This window comes from Prionailurus viverrinus, chromosome E2, assembly GCF_022837055.1.
Source record: "Prionailurus viverrinus isolate Anna chromosome E2, UM_Priviv_1.0, whole genome shotgun sequence".
In the NCBI taxonomy this organism is placed as follows: domain Eukaryota; kingdom Metazoa; phylum Chordata; class Mammalia; order Carnivora; family Felidae; genus Prionailurus; species Prionailurus viverrinus.
The window spans coordinates 28,834,027-28,861,403 of record NC_062575.1 but is presented as its reverse complement, the minus strand read 5'-3'; the positions used below and the strand labels follow the sequence as shown (position 1 = coordinate 28,861,403).

The 27,377-nt window shown below is 54.5% G+C and overlaps 1 protein-coding gene across 3 annotated transcripts in view; it reads left to right on the top strand.

Moving 5' to 3' along the window:
• The window catches only part of SLC12A3 (solute carrier family 12 member 3), a 37,951-nt gene extending 12,336 nt beyond the window's left edge, over positions 1-25,615 (top strand). For 2 of the 3 annotated variants that reach the window (XM_047834841.1, XM_047834840.1), the window contains exons 12-26: positions 410-533; positions 2,394-2,495; positions 3,389-3,544; positions 4,244-4,343; positions 5,060-5,171; positions 5,596-5,736; positions 6,865-6,971; positions 8,361-8,443; positions 9,476-9,565; positions 10,284-10,385; positions 12,232-12,343; positions 14,665-14,751; positions 17,827-17,962; positions 19,668-19,735; positions 24,995-25,615. In XM_047834841.1, the coding sequence (XP_047690797.1) occupies positions 410-533; positions 2,394-2,495; positions 3,389-3,544; positions 4,244-4,343; positions 5,060-5,171; positions 5,596-5,736; positions 6,865-6,971; positions 8,361-8,443; positions 9,476-9,565; positions 10,284-10,385; positions 12,232-12,343; positions 14,665-14,751; positions 17,827-17,962; positions 19,668-19,735; positions 24,995-25,136 (1,662 nt within the window). In that variant the 3' untranslated portion in view covers positions 25,137-25,615. Of the gene's footprint in view, positions 1-409; positions 534-2,393; positions 2,496-3,388; positions 3,545-4,243; positions 4,344-5,059; positions 5,172-5,595; positions 5,737-6,864; positions 6,972-8,360; positions 8,444-9,475; positions 9,566-10,281; positions 10,386-12,231; positions 12,344-14,664; positions 14,752-17,826; positions 17,963-19,667; positions 19,736-24,994 lie in introns of all 3 variants that reach the window. The other variant, XM_047834842.1, reaches the window with a different exon arrangement.
• The last annotated feature ends 1,762 nt before the right edge of the window (positions 25,616-27,377 follow it).

Sequence of the window (27,377 nt, the reverse complement as noted above, 5' to 3'; positions counted from 1 at the left end):
CGGGCCACCCCCTCTCTTTGCCCCCTTGCTAGCTCCCTGGTGACGTGGGGGTGGGCAGGGAGATGACTCCCTTTTAAGAGACAGAAGCCAGGGGGCGCCTGGGTGGTTCGGTCAGGTAAGCGTCTGACGGTTGGTGCGTGAGTTCGAGCCCCATGTCGGGCTCTGTGCTGACAGCTCGGAGCCTGGAACCTGCTTCAGATTCTGTGTCTCCTTCTCTCCCGGTCCTTCCCCCACTCATGCTCTCTCAAAAATAAATGTTTAAAAAAGAGAGACAGAGAGAGAGAAGACAGGACCCAGACTGGGGCCAGTAGTCTGCTGAGGTGGAGGGAGGAAGCAGGGCCAGCTGGGGCTGCAAGGGAGGGGAGGGGGGCACCCAGCCTGGGGTGAGCACGTCTTCCTGTGCCCACAGTGCCTGTGCGAAGACCAGCTGTACCCACTGATTGGCTTCTTCGGCAAGGGCTACGGCAAGAACAAGGAGCCCGTGCGCGGCTATCTGCTGGCCTACGCCATCGCCGTGGCCTTCATCATCATCGGTGAGAGGCTGCTTCTCTGGGAGAAGACTCGGGAGGGTCATGCGGTGCCCGCCCCTCCCCCGCCTCCAGACAGGGTGGCTCCCACACCACACCAGGCAGGTGGACCATTCGATTTTGTTAGAAGGGACCCTACCTTCTTTTCCTGCTTCCGTATTCCCGTGTCCTGGCAAGTTGCCTGCACCCCCCAGACACCAGGTCTGAATTAGACCCCGGGACAACTTTGGAGCACAGGACAGCTGGTGGGAGCTTTTACAAACAGCTCAGTCAGTATCTCTGTAGGTGTCTACACTCATTTCTCCACCCTTGAGCTGCCAGCTCCCTTGGACTTCAAGATAGAAGATGCCCGAGGAGACAGATCCCAGTTAATCAGTTAGTTAGATGGACTTTCTTTTCTCTCTCTCTCTTTTTTTTTTTTTTTTAGATTTTTAAAAAAATTTATATTCGTTTTTGAGAGAGAGAGAGAACAATTGGAGAGGGGCAGAGAGAGGGGGAGACAGAGGATCCGAAGTGGGCTCAGTACTGACAACAGAGCCCAAGGTGGGGCTCGAGCTCACGAACTGTGAGATCATGACCTGAGCTGAAGTTGGATGCTTAACCGACGGAGCCATCAGGCGCCCCAGATTGTCTCTGTATCCTGGCTTTGCCATAAGCCAGCTGTATTGCTTTGGACACATCATTTTTACCTTCCTGAGCCTTGGTCTCATTTGCAGAATGGGAGAGAGAGTGCAGAAGAGGTGTGTCATAGATGGGCAGGAAGAGACCGGTGTGCACACATATACACACACACATGCACACGCATGCATTCGTATACGCACACACTCCCCAGTACTTCCTGGTCTCCTTAACCAATAAGGCAGAACTTGCTAGAAGAAAGGTGGCCGCACCAAGCAAGGGCGGTGGCCACGCTACGGCACGCTGACCCTCCGGCCCCTGCTCTCTATGCAGGAGCAGGGTGGGGGTTTCGGCTGGTGGTCCCGTGGTCCTGCTACTCACGCTGGCATCAGCGATCCCTACCAATCTACTCACGTCCACTCAAGGGAACCTTTCCAGACACTGGCTGCTCTGGATCCTGAACCAGATGAGGAGGCAGCAGGGCCGCCCCCGGGGGATGGAAATGACTAGTCAGGCCTGGGCTTCCCCAGACACACCTCTGCTTCCTGCTCACCGTGCAGTCCCCCCCCCCCCCCCGCCACCCCGCCGCCGACTCAGATTTGATGTCCTTTCATCTGGGCGGTTCTGATTGCACTTCAGACTGAGAACCGTCATTTCAGATGCTCTGGGGCAGGGCTCTTGTGGTGGATTCAGTGGAATCGTGCACAGAGGCCCTGATGCATAAGAGGTGCTTGTCTTGTTTTGGGATCCCCCAGAAGCAGGCCCTGAGACAAGGGTACACATACACAAGTTTGTCTGGGGTTTCTCGGGGCACTGGCAGTGGAGTGAGGCAGGGAAGGGAAGGAACTTGTTCTTGAGTGGGTTTCTACTGCGGGCGGAACTGTGTGTGTCTTGTGGTCTCAGGGTTTCAGATAAAAGATCGTATAGGTCCCGTGTCTTCGGTCACGCTGTAAAGTATATTTCCTACTGTAATTTGTGTTACAAAAAAAAATGTGACAGCCACTGTCCTTGTGATCCCGTAGCCTCTCCCACTGCTCTCCATCCTCTTAAGAGCTGGCATTTTACGGTTAACGAAACATCGGCCCCTTGAGTGTCACAACACGATGGACCCATTTCACAGATGAGAAGGCCGAGACTCACTGAGCCTCTGTGGCCTGTCTGGAATCCCCCAACTGCCAGAGAGGGTGCCAGGTGGCTCCCTGGCTGGTTACCCAACAGACTGTCCTCTCTCCCCTCGGGTCCTTGAAGCTGAGCTCAACACCATTGCCCCCATCATCTCCAACTTCTTCCTGTGCTCCTACGCCCTCATCAACTTCAGCTGTTTCCACGCCTCCATCACCAACTCGCCCGGTAAGCAGCCCCCTCCACCCTTCTGTGGGAGGAAGCACCTGGGGCGGGGGCATGGGTGGGGGAGTGGAAGGCGTGATGCAGGTGGGCAGACCACAGTCACCTCCCAAATCAAAACCAATTCAAGGAACCATTGAAATCATCATCATAGTAGCTATCCTTTCTCAAGCACGGACAGTGTCCCCTGTATGTGGATTCATACACTGTTTCCAGGGTGCAGAGATTTTTCTAGTGCCTTCCTGCACCAATCTTACAGGAGTCCGGAGTCTGACTCCCCAGAAGAGGAAGAGAATGGCCCAAAGTCACAGAGAGGGTTGCCGTAGGTTGTTAATTGCACAGCTCTTGGGGTGCCGCCTGTTTGCGTCATCGATTTCTATGTTTGTCCTGAAAAACTTCTAGCAGATGGCAGTAAAGAGTCTCGAGAAAACCTTTTTCTTCTTCTTATTAGGCCCCAAATCCCCAGTGGGCTGGTCGCCAGGCCACCTTTGCCTTAGACTGGGGGCTGTGGTGCCCCACAGTCGTGCCGTGGGGCAGCTGTCGGTAGTGGTGGGCCGGGCACGGCCCGGTGGCATGGAGCCCCGCAGAACCACATCCTTCCTCATGCTCTCACCCCCTTGGCTCCCTGGGAGACACGGGAGCCGGTGCTGTTGCTGACGCGTGGCCGTATTTGGCCAGAGCTGGATGCCTCCTCCTTGGAGTAGCCTGACGTGGCCAAGTGCCAGCCAAGGCGGGCGGGCGGTCCTCCCCGGAGCCTCCAGGCCCAGCCCCAGGAGACCCGGGTGGTGGGCAGAGCCCAGGATCCCGGCTCTGGGCTCTGCTGGTGTTGCCACCCAGGCCCTGCCCCAGCAGCACCGGCCCAGGAGGAGGCTCGAGTGTGACCTGTGTCCCCCGCCCAGGGTGGAGACCCTCGTTCCAATACTACAGCAAGTGGACGGCGCTGTTCGGGGCGGTCATCTCTGTGGTCATCATGTTCCTTCTCACCTGGTGGGCAGCCCTCATCGCCATCGGCGTCGTTCTCTTCCTCCTGCTCTACGTGATCTACAAGAAGCCAGGTGTGCGGTCTCAGGCTGCCCAGAGGCCCAGGGGCCCCTTGTCCCCCTGAGGGTGCCAAGCACACCATCGTGCCCTTCGGCCCAGCTGGAGGGCCTGTGTCAGGCTCTGTGCTCTCAAGGGCCCTGCTCTGACCCTCCAGCCTCGTCCCTCCCAGTGGGATGAGAAGCCTACGGGAAATGTGTCTGCTCAGAACCCACATCTCTGGGTCCGGACCACCCCCGCCAGCACCCAGGACCCAGGAATTGCCTGCCCAGGTCCATCCTCTTGAAAAAGCCGGCCTGCTGGTGTGCACACCCGGGCCTGCGGGTGGCCAGGGGCTGGCTGACCGCAGGGCAGGTGGACACAGCGTGGTGCCCACATACGCGCAAGTGCGGATCCAGGGGTGACAGTGGTCTGGGGACAGGATGCAGCAATCCGGGAAGGCCTGGAATTCTAAATTTGAACCTGGTTTTCCAGGTCGTTGTCTGCTTGTCAAGGGAGGAGAACATTTTATAGAGTTTGATCCTATGAAGTATAACTTTTAAATATATAGCCGTATGACAATGTGCAAACATCAGGAAGAGATCTGTAGGCTGTCCACCCACCAGCCAGCCCAGCTCCCGTGGTGCTCGATTCCTAAAGAAGGTCAACGTCCCCTCCCTTGGCACGTCTGGCTTCTCCCGGGGATTTCTAATCTTGTGCTCACCCCTCCTGCTCAGAGGTGAACTGGGGCTCCTCGGTTCAGGCCGGCTCCTACAACTTGGCCCTGAGCTACTCGGTGGGCCTCAACAAGGTGGAGGATCACATCAAGAACTACCGGTGAGCAAAGCCATGTCCCTGCTCTGGGAGGCTCCAGGCCAAGACCCGTGCCCCTGCCCCGGGGAAAACCCAGGGTGGGCGTGGTCCTTGCTCAGAGAGGGAACAGAGGTGGAGGAGAACCGCCCTGCGGGGAGGAGACGAGGTTGACATGGCTCAGTGGGGACCAAGCAAGTCTAGTGACCTCTCTGTACCTGAGTTTCCACAGCAGGATCTGCTCTTTGAAATGCAGGGGGCTCTAGAAGGGCGATGGGGTGGTGCCATCCCTGCCACAGGTGTCCGTCAGGCTGACTATGACGAACCTCTCCTTAGAGGGAGACTCGGGTGTCCTGGACCCCTTCCCACCACACCTTAATAGCTAACAGTCAGCCATTAAGTACTTACGTTGCATTGCTGCACAAAGTGCCATCCGCCGTCTCACCACAGGCCTCTGGGGTGTATGAAATTACCGCGGTCACTGATGAGAACACGGAGGCACAGAGAAATTACGTAGCTGGCCTACGGTCACACGGCTGAGGAGTGGCCAATTTTGGCTCCAGCTGAGTGTGGCAGCGGCCCTTGACCAGAGGCCGAGTCACCCACCCAGGTGACACAGAGATCTTGTAAATGCTATGCCTCCCCACTCCCAGTCTTTACGCTTCCCGGCACCTGCGTTTTGCACCCAGACCCCTGTGGGCTCTGTCCAGATGGCTCATGCCCTTTTCCCTTCCCCTCCTCAGCCCCCAGTGCCTGGTGCTCACGGGGCCCCCCAACTTCCGCCCGGCCCTGGTTGACTTTGTGGGCACCTTCACCCGGAACCTCAGCCTGATGGTCTGTGGCCACGTGCTCATTGTGAGTGGCCCCTGCAGGTGGGGTGGGCACGTACCCTTGGAGGAGCCCCTGGGCATGAAGTCCATACTTGGAAGGGTGGCAAGCAGCGTTGGGGGCCGTGGGGGACAGAAGGGCTGTGGAGAAGCAAAGCCTACCGGACCCTGCTGTGGGCCTGGTTCTCTCTCCTCCCCTGCCCTCCCCTGTTCCAGTCACCAGCTTCTCCCCACTGCCCTACCTCTCACTCTTGCCTCCATTTTCCTTCCCCCGCCCTGCTCCCTCCTTCCCTTCTCTTCTTTCCCTCCCCTAACTCCATATGGGAGAATGGGCACCTCTGGGTGTGGCTGAGCCCATGGGGCAGCCTCCAGGGAGGAGAGGGGCTGAATCTCATTCAGGCCAGAGGGTGAAGGAAGGAGCCCCTGAGGTCACTTGCTCCCCCCACCTGCAGGGACCCCACAAACAGAGGATGCCTGAGCTCCGGCTCATTGCCAATGGGCACACCAAGTGGCTGAACAAGAGGAAGATCAAGGCCTTCTACTCAGACGTCATTGCCGAGGACCTCCGTAGTGGTGTACAGATTCTCATGCAGGTGCCGTGGCTTTGGTGGGACAACCCGGAAGGCAGGATGTCCTAAGGGGCTAGTTGAAGCTCCTACTCCCACAGGAGTCTCCTACCTTCCTCACCTTTCCAGATATGCTAATTTGGGGCACTTTCTCGGGGTGCCCAGGGCCTAGGGGAAACTGACCTGGAAGTCTGTGGGGATGGTGGGAGCTTGAGCCGTCCGTGTTTTTCTTTTCTGATATAATTTACAGACAGCAAAGTGAACAAGTATTAAGTGTATAGCCTGATAAATGTTTACGTAAGAAGATACCACCCAGCGGTATGATGCCACCGCTCAGACCAAGTTCCGGAATGTTCTACCAGGCCATTCATTTTACTGCTCAGGTTTCTCATCTGTAAAACGGGATAAAATAATAGGTGTTAATTCTGAGTCAACATTGGGAGTCCTTTCTAATAATTCTAAATATTTCTCACGATTTTTAAAAAAAGAACATATAGGGTCTTTTGGGGGGGGGTATGAAAATATTTTGAGAATAGATAGCAGTGATGGTTGCACAACATTTTGAATATCTTAAATTCCACCAAATTCTATACCCTTTAAAATGGTTAATTTTGTGTTATGTAAATTTTACGTCAAAAATTTTTTTTTACATTTTTATTTTTATTTTATCTATCTATCTATTTATTTATTTATTTATTTTACAGGGGAAAGTGTGAACGCAGTCCCCCATTACCACAAATTATGCAGTCGAGTGTCCCACATTTGGGGATTTTTTTTTTTTTTTTTTTACATTTTTAAACACTGAAAAAAGAAATGCAAAAGATGTGCAGGGGAGATGGCCTGGGGATATGCTAAAGCTTGACATCCAAATTCAAGTCACTTGTGACGAGGAATAATTTGCTGGAGAAGCAGGAACTGGAATAATCCAGAGCTAATGGGGACGGTGCGGTGATCGTAGCTTCTGGTTGTCACGTCACCTTTCTCGCAGGTGTGTCCAGACAGGCAGGACCCTGAACCGGCAGGATGGAATTTCTGAGCCCTCGCCACCTGGCGAAGAGGGCAGCGGGGGCTGAGAGAGCCCCACCCTCGTCACAGCACAGAGCCCCTGTGGGGCACGAGGCCTGGTCCCTCACCCCAACCCCCTACCCCTTGCAGGCCACAGGTCTCGGGAGAATGAAGCCCAACATTCTGGTGATTGGGTTCAAGAAGAACTGGCAGTCGGCTCACCCGGCCACAGTGGAGGACTACATTGGCATCCTGCAGTGAGTGAGGGCACGAGGGGGGCAGGGCCTGGGGTCTCTTGATTTGCGCCTTGGGAGTTTCCTGGGCCTTGGGAAGCAGTGGGTGTTAGAAGAAGGCGGTTCAAAGCTCAGGAAGGAACAGACCCGCTGAGGGCTCACCACTCCGGGGCACGGACACCAAGATGGGCAGGGGCAGGCAGGGAACACAGAGAAGGGGACCGGCCGGGTGTGGGACGATGGGGAGCGAGCTGGAGTGAGCAGCTGTCACTTGGCTGCAGCCAGCCGTGCCCAGGCAGAAATGTGGGCCTGGGCCCAGTGTTGCCCAGATCTTCTGGTTTTTCAGAGAAGTTGAAAATGTGGGGTTTTCACAGTTGAAAATGTGAAAACCTTGTGCTCGCCTGTGGGCTACAGAAGGCCTCCCGGGAGGCGACCATGTGGGGACTCCCTGGGGACTTCAGGGTGAACTCCGAACCTTTTCTCCTTCAGCTCTTGCTGCGCAATGGCCAGCAAATGCCTGCCTGGGTTGCTTTTCTGGGTTGATGTGGCATAGAGAGGCAGTGTGTAGTAGCATTTCCAGAACAAAGGCTGAGCGCTGGGTCCCTGGGACCTGCTTCCGGGTCTGCTGTGAACTAGCTGCCTGACTCTGAGCTGTGCACCTGAGCCACGGTGGACACAGTCACAGCAGGAAGTGGTGGGATGTCTGTTCAGCACCCCACCCCCCAGCTTCGGCGCTCCAAGACCCCGAAATGCTGGGGCCTGAGAAGCCCCCGTCCCAGAGATGTGTAACTGAAAGAACCCAGGGGGGCAATGCTTGGCTCATCAGATCAAGCCCTACTGGTGGTCTCCGGGGCCCTCTGTCAACCGGGCAGTAAATCCACTTCCGGGGTAGGAGTCTTCTAGACATTCCACATAGACAAGCTATTGGCTGCCTTCCTGAGCAAGGCCATTCCTGTGTCTGTGCCTGCCTGCCCTCAGGGTTCTGTCTCTGCCATTTGGCTCCAGACCCAGCTGGCTACTTCCTTAGCGTGCAGTCATGGGCAAGTTACTCCCCAAAACTCAAGTTTTGGATCTCTAAGATGGGGCTAGCGATTCCCATGCCCACCTCTGTTGGCAGGGTTGTGCAGATTATCCAAATGTATCAGGAGGACAGAGCCTGCTTCAAAGAGTGGCCTGACTTGGATTCCCTCTGAGTACAGGGTTCACAGCATCCATAGTGCCACAGACCATAGAGCCAGAGGGGTCCTGGGGGGCTCTCCGGTTCCACTTGCGTGTCACAGAGAGGGGGAGACGAGGCCCAGAGAAGAGGGGCATGGTGGAAAGCAAGGCCAACTCTAGACATCTGGTCTCCTGGGGGCTGGGGGCTGAGGGCTGGGACCGAGAGGAACCTGACCCCACCTCTTCTCCTCCCAGCGATGCTTTTGATTTCAACTACGGTGTGTGTGTCATGAGGATGCGTGAGGGGCTCAACGTCTCGGAAGTGATGCAGGCACACAGTGAGTACACGCCCCACCTATTGGCATGCCTGTCAAAAGCCAGAACAGGAGCCCAGAAAGTTCTGGAACCCGATTTTTTTTAAGTGGTAGAGGGAAGAGAGAGAGAAGTTAGTAAGGAATAAAAGCTCATATATTCATAAAAAGTTAGCTTTTGATGGCCTCTTAGAACTCATCAGGTTTCCAAATGAAGAAACTGAGGCCCAGAAAGGAGAAGTGATCAGCTCAAGGCCACACTTCCAGCTGGGTACAGAAATGCGACTGGAACTCAGGGCTCCCCAATCACTATCAGGGTTTTTGCAACCAGATGAGATAAAGAGGATCTAAGAGAAGAAAGAAAAAGAGGGAAGAAAGGAGAATACCCAGATAAAGACACTGGAATATGAAAATACACAGAGAAAGGCCACGGAGACGGGACATCTCTGAGACCATCTTTGGGGCACCGAGGAGGGATGTGTTTTACGTTTAGTCATGCGGGAATCTGCAGACCCTGAATTAGTCATATTTGCAGGGCTGAAAGAAATAATATATGGTCTAGAAAATAAGTGGGGGCGGCACAGGGGGAGCTGACAGGTACGGATGTTACAGTTCTGGCAGGTGGGGACCGGGGCGTGCTGACCCATGTCACCCTGTGCAGACAGCATGCCTGGCACACAGCGGCTGTGCAATGAATATTGATGCAACCAATATTTACAGAACAGCAGCCCGCGCTCCTGACAGACATTGTGCTAAGCGCTAAGGGTACTGCAGGGGTAAAACAAAGTCTGCCCCTGGGAAGCTGCTGTTCCCATAGGAAGTGCAGTGGACCCACAAGTCATTTTAGACAGTGACGCCGACACAGGACACGTGGTCCGAAAGGGCTCTCGGAGGAGGGGGACTTTCGCTGAGAAGGGGAGAGGCTGTGAGGGCTCCTGGCTCAGGGGCAGGGGTCAGGTCAGTGGAAGGTGAGGAGTCAGGACTTTCTAGTATAAGGGGGAGCCTGGAAGTGCCCTAGGCAAGGAGAGCCTGGGAACAAAATTGTCCCCTCTCTTGCAGTTAACCCAGTGTTTGACCCAGTGTTTGACCCAGCGGAGGACAGCAAAGAAGCCGGCACCAGCGGGGCCAGGCCATCTGTCTCAGGCACACGTCAGTCCCCACCCCACTCAAGGCGCCCTCACCTCGTGGGGCAGCTAGTGCGGGGCCATGAGGGAAGCTGGTCAAGGGCAGGAGGTGCTCGAGACCCTTGGGGATGGGTAACTGGGGGCCAGAGCAGGTGGGCTGGGGCGATATTCAACATCACAACCCTCTTTGGGAATTCAGTATCCTGACATTGTGAGGACCCACCCAGCTGGCTCTGCAGCCCATGTCCGACCCCTCCAAAGGCACCTGGCCACACTCAGATGTCAGGGAGGAGAGGAGTAGGCTTCTCCTTCAGTCCTTTCCCACTGATGCTCTGGGAGGCAGGGGAACAGCACAGGAGCTGGGGGCATCCGGTGGGCGTTTGCGAGGGGCACAGGGTTGTTTTTAAGAGAATGGTCCCTGGTCTCCAATGCCCACCAGAATCCTGGGAGAGAGACGCTAGGAGCAAGGGAGGGGCACGTCCTAGCACTGCATGTCTGGGACTGCCGCTCCTGGTCCACCTGCCTGACAATCGGGTATGAGGGTCTCACTGTCAGGAGAGCCACTGGTGGTGATCTGGGCCAGTCCCCACCATGCATGCCCTGAGCAGGGTGCTTCTGGCCGCTGTGTGCGTGGCCCGGGTGACAGCGAGCCCACCTCACAGGGCAGGTGGCTCTGTTTTCAGACAGACGCAGGCATTTGAATGTGCACTGCTCTGAGGTGATCTGCCCCTGTGCTCCTGCAGTGGACCCCGAGGCCCTGGTACGGGAGGAGCAGGCCAGCACCATCTTCCAGTCTGAGCAGGGCAAGAAGACCATAGACATCTACTGGCTATTTGACGATGGAGGTCAGTGCCCCCCTGGACACCAGCTCTCCCCAAGGCTGTCTTCCCTACATGGCCTACCCTTCCTGGCCACTCTGGACAAGGTTCCTAGAGGGACCCCGGGGCCCAGAAAAGGGGAATAGGGGCCTTCGGGCCCACCTCTGGGCTTGGGGGAGCCTGGCCGGGCCCCTCTCTTGGCCCCCAGTGTTTCAGCTGTAAAATGGAGCACTTTATAGGAGGAGCTGAGTTTGGCACAGGATGGAATGTTCAGACAAGCTGGGCCTTAGGAGCCACGGGCACCCGCCATAACTGGGGGAGATGGGCCAGTGCACAGAAAAGCTGTAGGAATGTTCTTCTGTTCCCAAAGAAATATACCCTCTCCCATTTTTCTTAAGATACATGCCTCTCAGCTTTGTTATTCCATGTAGACAGAAATAGGGCCCCAGGTAGACAGAAAATGTTCCCGCTCCAGTAGTATGTATCCTGTTGGTGAAAGTTAATATAAAGAGAACGCTTACCCTTGCTTGACTTAAGTGCTTTCCGTGGGCTAACCTAATGCAATCCCTAGGTAGGAAGTTGTTTGAGACTCCTTTACAAATAAGGAAACTGAGACATAGCGTGGTGATGTAATTTGTCCAGGGTTATGCAGTGATAAGTGACAGCTGCTCTTGGCCTTCTATGAAGGGATGACAAGGAAGGATGAGGGTTCCCATCCATTGGTCAAATCTTTCATCTTCAAAAAATGCCAGCAATCCAGATTTTCACATGCAAAGCCCCCACTTATTATAAACATATTTTTTAATGCTTATTTATTTATTTATTTATTTATATAATTTTTTTAACGTTTATTTATTTTTGAGACAGAGACAGAGCATGAACAGGGGAGGGTTAGAGAGAGAGGGAGACACAGAATCTGAAACAGGCTCCAGGCTCTGAGCTGTCAGCCCAGAGCCCGACGCGGGGCTCGAACTCACAAGCCGCGAGATCGTGACCTGAGCCGAAGTCGGACGCTTAACCGACTGAGCCACCCAGGCGCCCCAATGCTTATTTATTTTTGAGACAGAGTGCAAGCGGGGGAGGGGCAGCGAGAGAGGGAGAGACCGAATCCAAAGCAGGCTCCAGGCTCTGAGCTGTCAGCACAGAGCCCGACATGGGACAGTCGGCCTGGGCCACAGTCGGACATTTAACCGACTGAGCCACCCAGGAGCCCCCAATTATTAAATGTCAGCTCACTTATTTAAAAACATCATGCAGATGAGAAAGAATGAAATCATGCCATTTGCAGCAACGTGGATGGTCCTGGAAGGTATTATGCTGAGTGAAATAAGTCAGTCAGAGAAAGATATCATGTTTTCACTTACATATGGATCTTGAGCCTCTTAACAGAAGACGATGGGGGAGGGGAAGGGGGAAAAATAGTTACAAACAGAGAGGGAGGGAGACAAACCATAAGAGACTCTTCAATACAGAGAACAATCTGAGAGTGGTTGGGGGAGAGGGGAAAATGGGTGATGGGCATTGAGGAGGGCACTTGTTGGGATGTGCACTGGGGGGTTGTATGTAAGTGACGAATCACGGGAATCTACCCCCAAAACCAAGAGCACACTTTACACATTGTATGTTAGCCATTTTGACAATAAATTATATTAATAAATAGATAGAATAAAAGCATCATGCAGGCCAAATGGACCCCAGCCCACAGAGCCCCGTGTGCCACCCTTCTTTAGTCTAGCACCCTCGTGATACAGATGGGTAAACTGAGGCCCAGCGAGGGGAAGAGGTTTGCCAGTGGCAGAGCGGGGCGAGAACCCGGAGGGTGTTTTGCCCGGAGAGCACTTCCCTCTTGATTTACGGGGAGCCTCCTTGCCAGGCCTCACGCTCCTCATCCCCTATCTCCTCGGCCGCAAGAAGAGGTGGAGCAAATGCAGGGTCCGCGTGTTCGTGGGGGGCCAGATCAACAGGATGGACCAGGAGAGAAAGGCGTAAGTGGGGCTTGCCCAGCTCTCCCCAGGGGTGCCCCTACCCCCGCTCCCCGCACCCGCACCCCGCCCCGGGTGGGCTCAGCTCTCCCCAGGTCACGGCAGTGGTGAGGGGGCTCTGGGCCGGGGCAGGCTTCGGTGTCCTGTCCCCCTTTTAATAAGCGGCAGGCGCTCTAGTTCCAGCCATGAGGGGGAGGAGTGTTACATTTTAAAACCACAAAATCTGCTCAAGGAGAAATCTGTGTGAAAGGAGGGATGGAGAAGGCCCCTCCTGCTGAGACGTGAGGTGGGGCTGAGGATCCTTCAGGGCGACATCCCCCCAAGCTTGGGATGCTGTCCCTGATGAGACAGGAGGTGACTTCCGTGGCCAGGAGACGGGGCCGCAGATCCTACTGAATTTCTTGGTGAGAAGTGACGTTTAATTCTCCTCCAATTGTGTGGCTCACTCCACAGGAGGAGGGCCCTCTGCCGGGAAACCCAGGCTAATCTGTCTCACCCGGAAAGAACAGGCCTGGCTGGGGAGCTTGGCCGGCAACGGCTACCGGTCAGAACTTAGCCACGGTGGTTTGTGGGTTTTACTGATCGCCTCTCTCCGGCAGGAGATGCTGGTTTTCTCTTGAACATTGCCATATGACATTTCCTTTTAAGATGTGGCTAAGTAAGAAATGAGTTGATTTAAGTCGAAAGGGAAGTAGATGGTAAGGCAGGTATACAGGTGTGCGGCCGGGCAGGTGGCTCACGTGGGCCTAGAGTTGGGCCACGGTTGTTTTAGAGCAAGAGCAAGGTCAAGTGAGGTGAAAGGTTGTAGGGTAGAAGACCGCTGGATGGGGCAGACAGGTTGGGAACAATGGGTGGCTTGCTCAAGGTCGTGTGATTAATTAGCCAAAGAGAAGAAACTCTGCCCAGCCTCCTGTGCCCTCTACAACAATCCCAGCCACGACGCCCCAGGGCCGGGACCCTGTGGCCTTGCCACCCTGGTCCTGCACCAGGACTACATCCCCTGATGCCTTCTCAGTCACCCCTTGTGCGAGTTAAGGGTGCCAGCAACCCCATCTCCTTGTCCTCACCCCTGCTGAGAGCTTCTATACCGGAAGGCCCTTCCCAGCAGTGCCGAGGAAAGCGTTGCTTAGAAAGAGCAGCATCTAGCTTCTCTGTGATCTCCAGAAACAGGCTTTGCCGGCTCAGCTTCCAGTTCCAGCCCCCAGTGGAAGCTGGGCTCAGCAGGTTTAGTTGGGCTCAAGACCATGGCCCCATGGGGGTCACGGGCTGTCCTGCATGGGAAGGTTGTAGAGTGTTCTCTGCCTCCCAACCGTCCCTCCACCAGGCCAAGCCCTCTTCCCCCACTTTGTGACCCCAAGACCAGGCTTGTGCTGCCTCCTGCCACCCCCACACCGCACACCAACACATCTGCCCACAGCTCTGCTTCCTAATTTCGCTCCCGAGTTCAGGGACCAGCAGCAGCTTGATACCTGGGCCCCAGCCTGATCCTTAAGGTTTATCCCTCCCTCCTGCCTCCCCCAGCTAGCCACTCACTGCTCCCCCTTCACCCCCTGCACCCCCATGTTCTCACTCATTGGGACTTCCCACCCCCATGCACTCAAACCCTGCCAGCTCATTCTGGAGTATCCCCCAAATCCCGTCCCGTCCAGGAATTCTGATGCAGTGGGTGAGCTAGAGCCAAGTCAGGTATATTATTTAGAAGGCTCCGGTGTGGACACCACACCCCCTTATAATAATCTTACACACCAGGCACTGTCTGGCTAGCTTGCCGCCTCCTCCATGAAGCCCTCCCTGACTGCCACAAACCATGGCGTTGGCATCTCCTCCCCTGTTGCATGCAAAGCCAGTGCTATGTGGCTGTCGCTCCTGGTTCTGCATTTAGCTCATGTACGGCATCTCTGTTTCCTTAGCCCACCCTGTAATTTCCTGTGGTTTACCTTCCCATCCCTTAGACCCTTGTTTCTCAGAGTGTGGTCCGTGGAGCAGCCGTATACATCACCTGGGAGCTTATCAGAATGCAGAATCCCAGGCCCCTGCCCCCAAGCAGGTGAATCAGACTGCATATTGTGACAAGGTCCCTGGCAGATGTATAGACACATTAAAACGTAAGGCGTGCTAGTATAGTACGGAGATACCTGCTTCATGACTTTTCCACATTGCTCGTCATCATCTGACCTACTGTATCAATATTCGGCTCTTGTCCTGAATGCAAACTCCCTGAGGGCAGGGTTTGATCTGCTGTACTCGCTGCTGGGTCCTCGGTAGACACTCAAGACCAACCCGTTGACTGGAAGAACTCATGTTTAGAACTCTCCACCTTCCAGGATCATTTCTCTGTTGAGCAAGTTCCGACTGGGATTCCACGACGTTCACGTCCTTCCCGACATCAACCAGAAGCCGCGGGCGGAGCAGTAAGTTCTCTGCGGTGACTTCCTTCCCAGGCAGAAGGACCAGCCATGTGCCCTGCAGAGCCCTGTGCGTGTTGCCCCTGTGTGTCTGGTGAGCCACGGGCAGGCAGCCACCTACACGGGGCTCAGGGGAAGAAAGAAGAAGGGGTAGGAGTTTGCAGCCGCTTCTTTTCCTGCCAGTGTTTCTTCCTTTGCATATCAGAGCTCTGGGCTTTGCCAGAAACACAGCTGGGCTGGAGGACAGTGAATGGTCAGTTCGTGCTTTTCTCAGAGCGTGTGTTTCACGCTGGCGCGCGTCCCGGGGGCTCTGCCCCTCGAGGGGAGGCAGGTGTTTCATCCTTAAGGGACCCCACCCCCCACCCTCCCCAAGGACCTGCGTGGGGGCGGGGGGATGTCTGGCTTCACACTTCCCACTGCTTGCTACTCATAAGTTTCTAAATTTTCTCCAACACCCTGAATGTTTTCATAAAGCGGTGGTTCTCAAACCATGGCCGCTGTCAAAATCACATGGAAGGGCATATGACAACACAGCTTGCTGGGTCCCCCTCCCCCGCCCCCTGCCCCAAGATGCTGAGTCAGCAGATCTGGGTCAGTGCCTGAGAACCTGCATTTCTAATAAGCTCTCAGGTGCTGGTCCAGGCACCCAACTTTGAGAACCACTGTCTTAGTCCTGAGTCGATGTTCAAAAATGCCAGATTGATGGCTTCTGCCTACTTGTGGCTTCTGAGCTCTAGACCTTGACCTTTTTGTGAGGTCTCAGCTCCACGACGAACTTACTCCTTCTCTAGGCATTGCCTAATTTAAGTTCCTGAAAAAGGAACTACGACTGGCCTAGTTTATCTCTTCCTGCCAGGCGAAGGTAGAGGTTGCCGCAAAGCCTATTTCTTGGCTTCCTTTGCTCCAGTTGGCTGTGGCCAGGGTTGGCAGAGTCACAGGCCCAGAAGCACATGGCTGGAGGGCAGGGGCCGTGGCAGAGGCACATTCCAGAACCGAAGGTACATAGTCCCTGAGGCAGAAACATGGCAGCGACAGCCCCTGATGTTATTTTTATAAATACATCGGTGCTTAGAGTGGGGCGAATGTTGAATGGTCTGGGCCACGGCTCTCCTCCTCTCCCCCCACCCCCACAACAGCAAGCACACAGACTTTAAGCAACACCCCCATGTGAACTTGTAGCTAGGCTCAGTGGTGGGGTCAGAAGGAAGGTTATTTGCTTGCTCAATGATTCAATTTCATATTCTGAAACTAAGACGTTTACAATAGGGTTTGCTTTCTGTAAATCAGTCTAATAGAGGTTTTCCAGCACTCCACCTCCCTAGTAAAAAGTAAGGTCCGTCCGACCTCTTAATTCTCCCTTAGATTCCCCATTTCCTGGAAAGGGAAGGAAATCAAGAAAGGAACTAGTCAGTGGTGATGGGTATATTGGCCCCTACTGCGTGTTGGGGCAGAGGTGAGTAATCGCAGCTCCCACCACCAGGGTTTACTCTGGCCCAAGTGCAGGCTAGAGGAAGTCAAGAGCCATCAGAACGCTGCAGACACGGACCAGAACACACAAGACAATGCAGCTGTCTCTGTTGGCAAAGCCTTGAGAAAGGCCCCGAGCAGAGACACTGGGGAATACCTTCCAGCGGGGAGGAGACTGAGAGCAAAAGCACGCAGACCCCATCCAGCAGCCCTGATCTTTAAAACCCCCGCCTTGGCCCCTCTCTGCCTCCACTTCCTGGCCCACTGTCTCCTCCTTTGCACAAACTTCTCCAAAGAGATTTAAGCCCTTCGTGGCCTCACGGAAATCACCCTCGCCAGCGTCATTGCTCACCTCTGCACCACCTTGTCCACAGAGCTCATTTCTGTCCTTATCTTTCTCTGCCTCTCCGCTACATTTGACACAGCGATCCTTCCTGAAACAGTTCTTTTGGCTCTGGAGACGTCGCCCTTGACAGGATCCCTCCTACCTTAGTGATCCTTCTTTCCAGTTTTTTATTTTATTTTTTAATTTTTTTTTTTTAGCATTTATTTATTTTTGAGACAGAGAGAGACAGAGCATGAATGGGGGAGGGTCAGAGAGAGGGAGACACAGAATCTGAAACAGGCTCCAGGCTCTGAGCTGTCAGCACAGAGCCCGACGCGGGGCTTGAACTCACGGACCGTGAGATCGTGACCTGAGCCGAAGTCGTCCGCTCAACCGACTGAGACACCCAGGTGCCCCATCCTTCTTTCCAGTTTTAATTGCTGATTATTCCTCCTTTATCTGACGTAAACTAGTCTGCATCCTTGGGATTGGGCCCTGGACATTTTTTTCTCTTGACTCTGTCCCCCATGTGAGCTCATCCATCCATATGGCTTCAGGCGGCTTCATCTGAATGCTGACCAGTCCCAATTTCTATTTTAAATAATGTAAGTCAAGTCACAGAACAGACACAGACAGCTTCCTGTCTCACTCAGGGCAAATAACGAAGGCCTGTCTGATCTGGGTGCCCCACTCACCTTGCTCTGGCCATGCTGGCTCCTTTGCTGCTCCCCAAACACACCAAACACACTTCTGCCTCAGGGCCTTTGCACCTCCAGTTCTGTGTGCTTCAGCACCCGCTGACCTGTGAGGAGCTGGCTTCAGAGGGACAGGCATCCTTCAGCTTCAGGAAGGCCTTCCCCACCCCAAATATTCCCAGTCCTGGTACTCAGTTTGTGCCTTCAGGAAACTTCCCCTCTATATTGGCCTGTTTATTGCCCAGCAGACTGTGCGCTCTGTAGATAGCGGACGTTGTGGGGTTTGTTCCCTGGCAAGTAGCACAAAGCCTGGCACAGGATGGTACTCAGGAGCTACCTGGGGACCGGTCGAGTGGGTAGAAGTGGATCCCAAGGCGGTCGTGTGGACAGCTTGCGGAAGGTTGGCTGAATGCCACAGCCAGCGTCAGTGCTGATTTCTGCGCAGAAGGTGCTTTGATGTAAACCCCAGTGGCAGAATGGGTTCAGCCTATAAAGAACGTCCCTTTGGTTCCCATGCCCATCTCCCTCGGGGGACCTGGTTCCCATGGAAACTGGGCCATCTCACCTGGTCTCACCTCCTCTCTCTGTCCCTAGCACCAAGAGGTTTGAGGACATGATTGCACCCTTCCGCCTGAATGACGGCTTCAAGGATGAGGCTGCTGTCACCGAGATGAGGCGGGACTGCCCCTGGAAGATCTCAGATGAGGAGATTAACAAGAACAGAGTCAAGGTACCAGAGAGAGAAGGGCCTTGCCGGGGTGGGTGGGGGTCAAGGCCCTCCTCTGGGTCAGGGCCATGTGCTGTATCTGTCTTAAACTTTCTTTTTTTTTTAAGCTGATTTATTTATTTTGGGAGAGAGCAAGTGAGTGAGTGGAGAGGGGAAGAGAGAGAAAGAGAGAGAGAGGGAGAGAGAGAATCCCAAGCAGGCTCTGCACTGTCAGCATGGAGCCTGATGCAGGGGCTGGAACCCATGAACTGTGAGATCATGACCTGAGCCGATATCAAGAGTCCGATGCTTAACCCACTGAGCCACCCAGGCGCCCCTGTTCTGAACTTTCTTAATGTTCTCCTCTTAACCCTCCCCCTCTACCATGCCCCAGCCTCTGGGGTATCCTCAAGCCACAGATGCTTGGTAGCCCAGTTGTGGAACTCAGAGCCATTCTTGGCATGAGAGCCTGGTCCCCCTGCCCATTTGAGTCACCCCCGGCCATGGCAATGGACTGGCCAGAGCTCTTCCTCTCCTCTCTATGGCTGGTGGGAGGGATTCCTGAGACAGGTGGCAAAGGTCAAGGTAGACCTTGTGCTATGGGCCAACAAGCTGCCTGGTGGTTCCCCTTAGCCTGTGGATCCCATCCCACAAGCAGCCTAAAGCCATGGATGCTCCTGCCCAGGTAGCATCTTCCAGACTCTTTCAAGGCCTAAAGGAAAGTGGTGGCTGCCGTGGCCACTCTGCGGTGGGGCGAGCTGTGGGAGCGCCTGGGAATCACAGTTCTGCTCCCTGTGTGCTCTGGGTCGGTGGCCCCCCCACCCCCAGTTTGCCCCTTAGAGGACACGTAGCAAACTCTGGGACACCATCCCATCCCACCTTCCCGCAAGGAAGAATTACTCCCTGCAAACGTCACTAGGGCAGGATCCGGAGTCTGGGATCTCAGTGAACTCACTTCCCTCCTTCTTTGGGGTGTCCTCCCACGGTCAGACTCTTGAGTGTCAGTCATTTCTGAACCATCTGGAGACAGGTCTTGGGGTGGGAGGGAGCCTCCCAACCCAACCTCACGTAAGCTTTGGGGAGTTCTGATCTGTCACAGCCCTGAGGCTCCGCCCCAGAGGGCCCACAGCTCCTTGGGAAATTCTGGATAAAGCATAGTGTCCCCGGAAGGCTCTGGCTTGGCCTGGTGCAGAAAAGGAGGCGGCATGTTCCACCTCTGCTCCGACTCTACCTTATCGAGAGGCTTCCACATGCCAGGACCTCGGCTTGGTGATTTGCATAGGTTATCGCTCTCAACGCTGCCCAGATTCCCCCAGGGAAGGGATTATCCTACCCATTTTGCAGCGAAGACAGTGAAGCTTGGGGGGCCCCGCATGCCTTGCCCGGGTTCTCTCTGCTGTGAGCTATCAGGGCTGAGATTCAGACCCAGCTCCCTCCGCATCACAGAAGGCGCTCGCTCCCCGCCCCTCCCCCCCCCCCCCCCCCCCCCCCGACTACGCCCCCAGTCGTGGTAATAAGGTCCGGCAAGGAAAAGCCATGGAGGGCTTCTCAAGGTGAACTTGGCACTCAGTGACTCTGAGGGGCCCCTTCCATCTCAGAGGAAGGAGAGTCTGTAATAGTTTAGGGGGAACAATTCGTGCATCTGGTTTGAATGTTAAAAGAGGCTGGTGGGCTTAGCGGAGACGTTTCCCAAGAATGTAGGCAGTGACCACGTGGCTTTTCGTTCCAGTCCCTTCGGCAGGTGAGGCTGAACGAGATCCTGCTGGATTCCTCCCAGGACGCTGCTCTAGTGGTCATGTAAGTGGTCCCCGGTGGGAGGGGAAGCCTGTCGCAGAGGCCTGGGGCGTCCGCTCTGGGAAGGGATTCAGGAGGTGTGCACCTCAGGAGGGCTGGGGACCCGAGCCCTCCCCTGTGAGGCGGAAGGGCCTGAAGTTCCAGGAAACACAGTCCAGGTGGCTCGTTAGCACGTGGCTGGGCCTGCGTCCGCGGCACCCCCCTCGCCTGAGTGCCAGCTGGCAGAGGTCTAGGGCCTCACACGTCCCAGGCCTCACGGACTCCCCTGACCATGGTTTTCCCTCGTTCGCCTCCTTTTCCTGCCAAACTCAGCTTGGCAAAGAGGACCCAGCCCATTCCAGAAGAAAATCAATTCCTGGTTGTTTGGGAATCACCCGGCCCTTCTTGGCCATTGGCCACCCCCGACTGACCTTGGTGCCAAGCCTGGGCAGCAGAAGGAGAGGCTCGCCATCCCAGGCTCCATGCCCGTCAGACCCTCCGGCTTCCGCTGCTGCTGGCTGTGTCCGGTTATGGGCCACTTCTGAGTATGCGGAAGGCGAGGGGACAGGTGGCAGTGGCACTGAGGGTCTCAGGGTGGCTCTATTCTCTCGGAGGCCAGGAGGAAAAACATGGTCAGCCAAGCCCTCTGAGCGCCCTCCCTGAGAGAAGCCCAGCTCCCAGGGAATGGGGCTATGGGGCTATGGGGCAAGGCAGCTAGCTGACCCGGCTCACATTTCCTGAGGGCTAGTCACCTGGGAGTTCCTCAGGGCAGCCAAGAAGCCTGCGGGGACTGGTTTTTCCAGCACACCACTTGCAGGCCCCAATGCAAAATGAAAATGTGTTCAAACATTATTAAGGATGGCAAGATGGCGGCAGCAGAGGATTAAACCCAGCGTGGGACCCTTCCAAGTGCAGGGGCCCCACGCGACTGCACGGGTTGCACGCCCACGTGGCTGGCTCTGCGGGAGCAGTGCTCCCGGGGGCCAGTAGGGAGATCATTTTTTGTACAAAGAAAGCACTTCGTGTTTCTTTGATGTGCGAACTGTGGTAAGAGAAAGAGCTGGGTTTATTTGTGAGCCTCTGGCCAACGCCCAGCAGAGAATGCTCCCAGGGCAAGGCTGGACTAGGCTGTGGACTGGGTCAGAGTGCAAGACAGTGGGGATGGCTGCATCCTGGGTTGACTCCCCGGAACTTTCTTTGGGTGTGGTACCTGGTGTGTGTGAAACCACCTCTTCATGAGCGCTACCTGTGTTCGGAGAAGTGGGATTTTGTTTTTGATTTTTTAAATATATTTATTTATTTTTGAGAGACAGAGTGAGACAAAGTGGGGGGGGGGGTGTGCAGAGAGAGAGGGAGACACAGAATCTGAAGCAGGCTCCAGGCTCCGAGCTGTCAGCACAGAGCCCGACTCGGGGCTCAAACCCACAAACCGCGAGATCATGACCTGAACAGAAGTCAGATGTTTGAGCCAAGAGAAGTGGGATTTTCAAAAAAAATTTTTTTTCAATGTTTGCCTATTTATTTTGAGAGAGAGAGAGCATGAGCAGGAGAGGGGCAGAAAGAGAGGGAGAGAGAGAATCCCAAGCAGGCTCCTCGATGTCAGCACAGAGACTAATGCAGGGCTTGAATTTAGGAACCGTGAGATCATGACCTGAGCCGAAGGCTTAACCGGTTGGAGGCTTAACGGACCCAGCCACCCAGGTGCCCCTGACAAGCAGGTTTTTTGCATTTTGTCTCTGCTGTCGTTAGCTCACTGTGTGGCCTTGAGCAAGTAACCCTACTTCTCTGTGTCTCCCCGTCTCCCTGAATATAGAGAAGAGTTAAACCTAATTATTTCCAAGGTTGTCCTTCACTCTAACATGCTATGATTCTAAGTTTACTTGCCACTAAAATGAGTCGGTCTCTCAAGCCATAAGTCGAGCAGTTTCATCCTGGGAGATGAGCCCCTGCTGATACCTCTCCCTTTCCACTTCCCAATCCCCGGGACCTCAGAGGGAAAGCCAGTCCCCCACCCCCACCAACCTTCGTGGGATTGGCAGGTACAAATAATCATGGGTCCAGACATCTTAGAGAAGATGCCTGTGCATGGTGTCCGAACCCATGGGACCAGCTACATCTGCTGCGCGAAGGGGCCCCAGCCTTTGGGCCACCTTCACTGGGAGGGCACGGCGGCCGCACCTTGGCATTGCCCGTCTCCACCCCGGAGACACACCCACCAGTGTTTCTACAAGTTCAGCGAGGGTCACTTCCATCAGAACCACCGGGGCACTGAGCAAAATGGCCAGTTCCTCTGTTCCCTCCAGATCAGTGTCTGCGGGGGGGGGGGGGGGGGGGGGGGGGGGGGAGTCAAGGAAACTGCATTCCCCAGAAATTCCGAGGAAGGAAAAGAATCCTCCCAGGCCGCGGTGAAAAGATAAAATTACATTTTTCAGCATCTTGAAGAGCGCACTTGGACCATTTTCTAGAGCAGGTTTGGGGCAGAACTTGGTGTTTGCTCTGTACCCATCAGCGGTTTATCTGATTAATGGCCCGTGTTTGAGTTCAGCTTAACCTGCGCAGCTGAAATACCAGCCTTATAGGATGATAAGCCAGCCCAGTAACTTTGCCGAGATGAACAACCTGTCTCTGGTCCCACTTTTGGGTTTGGACCCATCTTTCTTCCATAAAGACGCCCTCCTCAAAGGCAATAGTAGTCGTCGACATTGCATCTTGTCGATCGAGCTTCTATGCCACACTCGGGCATTGGGCCTTAGTAATTTTCACAATGCTCTGAAGTGTTTCTGTTTTATACCTGTCTCCCCCACAACACACACACACACACACACACACACACACACACACACACACATTGAAGATGAGGAAACTGAGTCTCAGGGGAGTTAGGGCAACTTGCCCAGGATCCCACAGCTGTGAAATGGGGATTGTTTTCTGAAACCTTGGATCCAGGTCAGATGCAAATCTGAACAAAAGGTTCCTTTATTCTGGAGCAGCATTATTTCTAAAGATTAACAGCTGAAAGCTGTTAATCCTGGAAACAGGAGTGATGGGCCTGGGGTGGAGCGCAAAGGGAGGACGGGTGGACAGGCCCCGCTGGGGAAGGGAACGTGGTGCTGAAGCTTGAAAGGCCACAGCAGGAGTGATGGGTGTCCCCTGCCCCTGGTAATGCAGCCACCAGCTTTGAAATTTCTGATTTCGGTGCCTGAGAATGACGTGGGAGTTCCCGGAGAGTCTTTCAATGTAACTGAAACTTCAGCCTGTTAAATCAGAAAAGTTGGGTTTCGATCTTTCCACTTCCCTTCTCCTGAGTGTCACCAGACACAAACATGTCCTAACTGTGGTGACACTAGCTGATTGAAATACCCCTGTTCCCGCCACCTTTCCCAGTCCTAGGGAACTTGCTTTCCGCCCCCCCCCCCCCGCCCCCACTTCTGCAATGTTTGTTTATTTTTGAAAAAGAGAGAAAAAGAGAATCCGAAGCAGGCTCTAGGCTGTCAGTGCAGAGTATGACACAGGGTTCAAACCTATGAACCACAAGATCATGACCTCGGCCAAAGTTGGATGCTTAACCGACTGAGCCACCCAGGCACCCCTAGGGAACTTGCTTTCTAAAGGAGGGTAGAGGTGGTCCCAAGGGAGGCTTTGAGGCTGGACTTTTAAATAAGAGACAGCTGCTCAGGGACCCTGGTTGGCCTTCTCAGCAGAGGTGACGGTTGCAGTGAGCAGAGGCAGCTGGCGGGGGAGAGGGGGGGTGATCCCAGACCGTGGTTGGAGCCCCAGCTCTGCCACGCTCTAGCTCCGTCCTTTCTGGCCGCTAAGTAATGAGTGCGACATCAGCGGCTGGCGTTAGGAGGTGCTTGCTGTGTGCCAGGCATTGCGTGGCTCCCTTTGTGTGCTCTGTCCTCTGTAGAGCTCGCAAGCATCCTGTGAGGGGGGTTGGTGTGTCCTCACCTTAGGGCGGTGAGCCACCTGCCAAAGCCACGTGACCGAGGAGGGGCAGAGCCTTGCTCACAGCTTCCCTGCTGCCAGCTCCCGCCCGTGCTCTGCAGCCCAGAGTCGCTCAGTCTTCCTTTCTGCCCGGGTGCCCTCAGCTGGGAAGAAGGGGGGTTGCTGCAGGCCCTGCCCATCCCCCGGGGTTGTATTGAAGTTCAGATGAAATAACGGTTGGGATGGACCGTAGGAAAACAGACTGTAAAGTGCAGCCCCGTGTGAGATGCCAGTGTCTCAAGTTCATGTAACGCCCGCTGGGCCTGTGAGATACTGCGCCTTCTCCTGGAGCCAAGAGCAGGGCAGCCGCAGTCATCCTGAAGTATTTCTGGAATCTTAAGGTGGTGGAAAAGTCACTTCCTGAAATAGCCGTAATTATGTGGTTGAACGGCCGCCCCAGGGCACCTCGTTATTTGCACGGCATTGCAGTGCGGACAAAGGGCTGTCCCAAGGCAAGGGGGCGTGCTGCTCCCAGGGCCTCACATACACGGCAGGAGGCAGGACAAGAACACACTGAAACATGTGAGCGTATCACACTGTTGTGGCCACAGGCTGGCACGACTCAAGGGGCCTGAGGGGGTGAGATCACCCATGCGATGGCCCAACTGTACCAGTCTGTGCTCTAGGCACAGGGAAAGGATAGTGAGCAGCACAGACAACAAATGAAAAGAGGTTTTGGAGAGTGGGAAGGGCTGTGAGGACAATGAAACAGGGTGCTGTGATAAAGAGAGACAGTGGCCTGCTCTGGAAGGCAGCTATGTTAACCACTGTATCACCAACGCCCCCCTCACAGTCTGGCTCTGGATAAGGTGATCAGAGAAGGAGGTGCTTGTAAGCCAAAGCCTGAGTGATCTGAAGGAGGAGACAAGGTGGAGAGCTGGAGGCTCTGCCTTCTGGGTGGGGAGAACATCACATGCAAAGGCCCTGGGGCAAGAGCAAGCTTGCCTTTTTTTTTTTTTTTTTTTTTTTTTCTGGAATGGAGAGAAAGTCATTGTGTCCACAGGGGTGTGAGTGGGGCCCAGGCTGGGAGGAGGTGAGGTTGTGGAGATAGGTGGAGACCAGATCGTGTGAGTCTTACCAGGGCCACGGCTTTGTTGACACAAGCTTTGTGGGTAAAGGTACATTGGAGTCGAGCTTTCAGGGAGAATGGGAGATCGTTCTTAGGGTGGCTAGGAAGAAGGAGTGGTGAAGGACTCCATAAACAGAGTTGCTGTTCAGAAAGCAAGTCATGAGCTGGGGGGGCTGTGCGGGGAAGGCCTCCTGGTAATTTTTCATCTGCCGCTTCTTCCTGCCTTGCAGTACCTTGCCTATAGGGAGGAAAGGAAAGTGTCCGAGCTCCCTGTACATGGCCTGGTTGGAGACGCTGTCCCAGGACCTCAGACCTCCGGTCATCCTGATCCGAGGAAACCAGGAAAACGTGCTCACCTTTTACTGCCAGTAACTCCAGGCATGGCCACGCCTGCCCAAAGCTGAGGAGGCCTGGGACATCTGTTTGTCGGTGGGGACAAGACTCGTGTCCTGATGTACTTTAGCTGGTAGCATCTGATGATCCGACTGAAGGAGCTGGTAGATTTCCAGACTTTGGCTAGACCCCACTCCCAACGGACACATCCTCTGGGCTTTGTTTGTATAGGCTAGGGAAGTAGCAGATGAAGTTGTGTGGAAAGTTCTCTGGTGGATATATATTCCTTTTAAGTTTTCTTTTGATCTTGATTACAACGAATTAAGATTTCCGTCTTTGATTTATCTGCAAATTTGAGTCGGAGTGCTGAGTGTGAATCTGGAAGTTTCTAGACCTTCCCTAGGAGTGCTCCCTCAGTGTTCCTCCCTCCTCCAACAGTCAGGAGAATGGACACCCCCCTGCAGCCCTTCCAAGGAGGAATCACAGGGCCCTCTGAGCCTCCATGATGCAAATTTCTTTAACCACTTCTCACTCTCTTCATTTTCAATAATGTGTCTTCAGCATTTGGGTTGGTTCTTTAGTAGACGAGGGACTTTCAAACTTGTTTGGGCTGCAACCCCCAGTGAGAAATATATTTTTTTTTTTCAACGTTTTATTTTATTTTTGGGACAGAGAGAGACAGAGCATGAACGGGGGAGGGGCAGAGAGAGAGGGAGACACAGAATCGGAAACAGGCTCCAGGCTCTGAGCCATCAGCCCAGAGCCCGACGCGGGGCTCGAACTCACGGACCGCGAGATCGCGACCTGGCTGAAGTCGGACGCTCAACCGACTGCGCCACCCAGGCGCCCCGAGAAATATATTTTTTGTTGAGACTTGAAACAAACATGCACTGAAACTATAAAGTGTCACAAAACGATACTTATCCTTACTATGGGTGATGCGCTCTGATATTTTCTGTTATATTTTGTTTCCTCTTTTTTTTTTTTAAGGGAGGGGAGAGGGAGAGAGGGAGAGAGAGAGAATCTCCAGCATACTCCATGTTCAGCATGGAGCCAGACTCGGGGCTTGATCCCATGATCCTGAGATCACGACTTCAGTTGAAATCAGGAGTCGGATGCTCAACAGACTGACCCGCCCAGGTGCCCCTCTTTTTCTCTTTTGACGTTGGTTGCAATCCACTAATGGGTGGTGACCCATGATTTGCAGAAAGCCATGTTGGGCATCACTGGCGTTTCTCCATCATATCCCACAGAGAAGGAAAAGGAAGGAAAAAAACATGTGAGGAGGGGTACTGGTGGCGGACGTGTCGAGAACGAGCTTCAAAGGAGGGACAAGAGTTAGGATGTCTCATGGAAGGATGTTAATTTTCAGGTGTGGTTGGGGAGGGAGGATGGAGGTCTGGTTAGGGATGTTCAGGATGCAGGTTTGGTGGGTCAGGAATGGAGAAGCAGAGAAGAGGTATAAAGATGGCCAGACTGGCAAAGGACCAGAAAGGTCCACGCCCCGTCCAAGGCCTGGTGAAGAGCGAGGGGTAAGGAAGCACCAGCCAAAGACAGAGGCAGAGGGGGCTGCGGTGGAGGTGAGTGCAAGACGGGGCTCAGCAGTGAGAGAGAACCTGGGGAAGATGAGCCTTGCTCAGGTAAGGGTGTTTGGATGCTTACAGAGCGTTTGCGCCAACCAAGATAGGACGCAAGAGCAGAAGGTACATTAAGAGATGCCCCGTGCCAGCGGGCGAGCCTCCCTGAAAGGGCATTTCAGCTCTAGATGCACCCCTGCAACCCATACAAGTGGGTTGTTGGGAGGTATGACTGGCTGGGCCTCCTTGCAATGGCCACTTTCTTGAGGGCGGCCAAAGGAACGAGGCATCTTTGGGTCTCGTAAGCCCCCTCCAAGCCCACTGAAGTGCCCACTTAGTCATGAAGGCAAAAATCTCTTTCTTAGGATCGGGACCCAAGGGACTTCAATGTCTCCCAGGTCCTGTGGCTACAGACACCAAAGGCTGGGGGCTTCTAGGCTGTTACAAGCCCCATAGTAGGTTCACTGCATGGGGACTTGATGAGGGTCACCTAGTGCCTGGCTGAGCTCATTAGGGATGGCTCTTCTGCTCCTGAGGGACTGGAGAGGGGTCCTGCCTCTGAGCCATTCTTTAGACCTGGGACCAACCCCCAACTCCAGATAAGGTGAAGCTTCAGTCAGGGAACGCTTGTCTTTCTAGAACCACATAGAAAACCATTTCCTGGAGAAGGGTGCTGCCTTTTCAGATCTCAGGGAGACCCTGA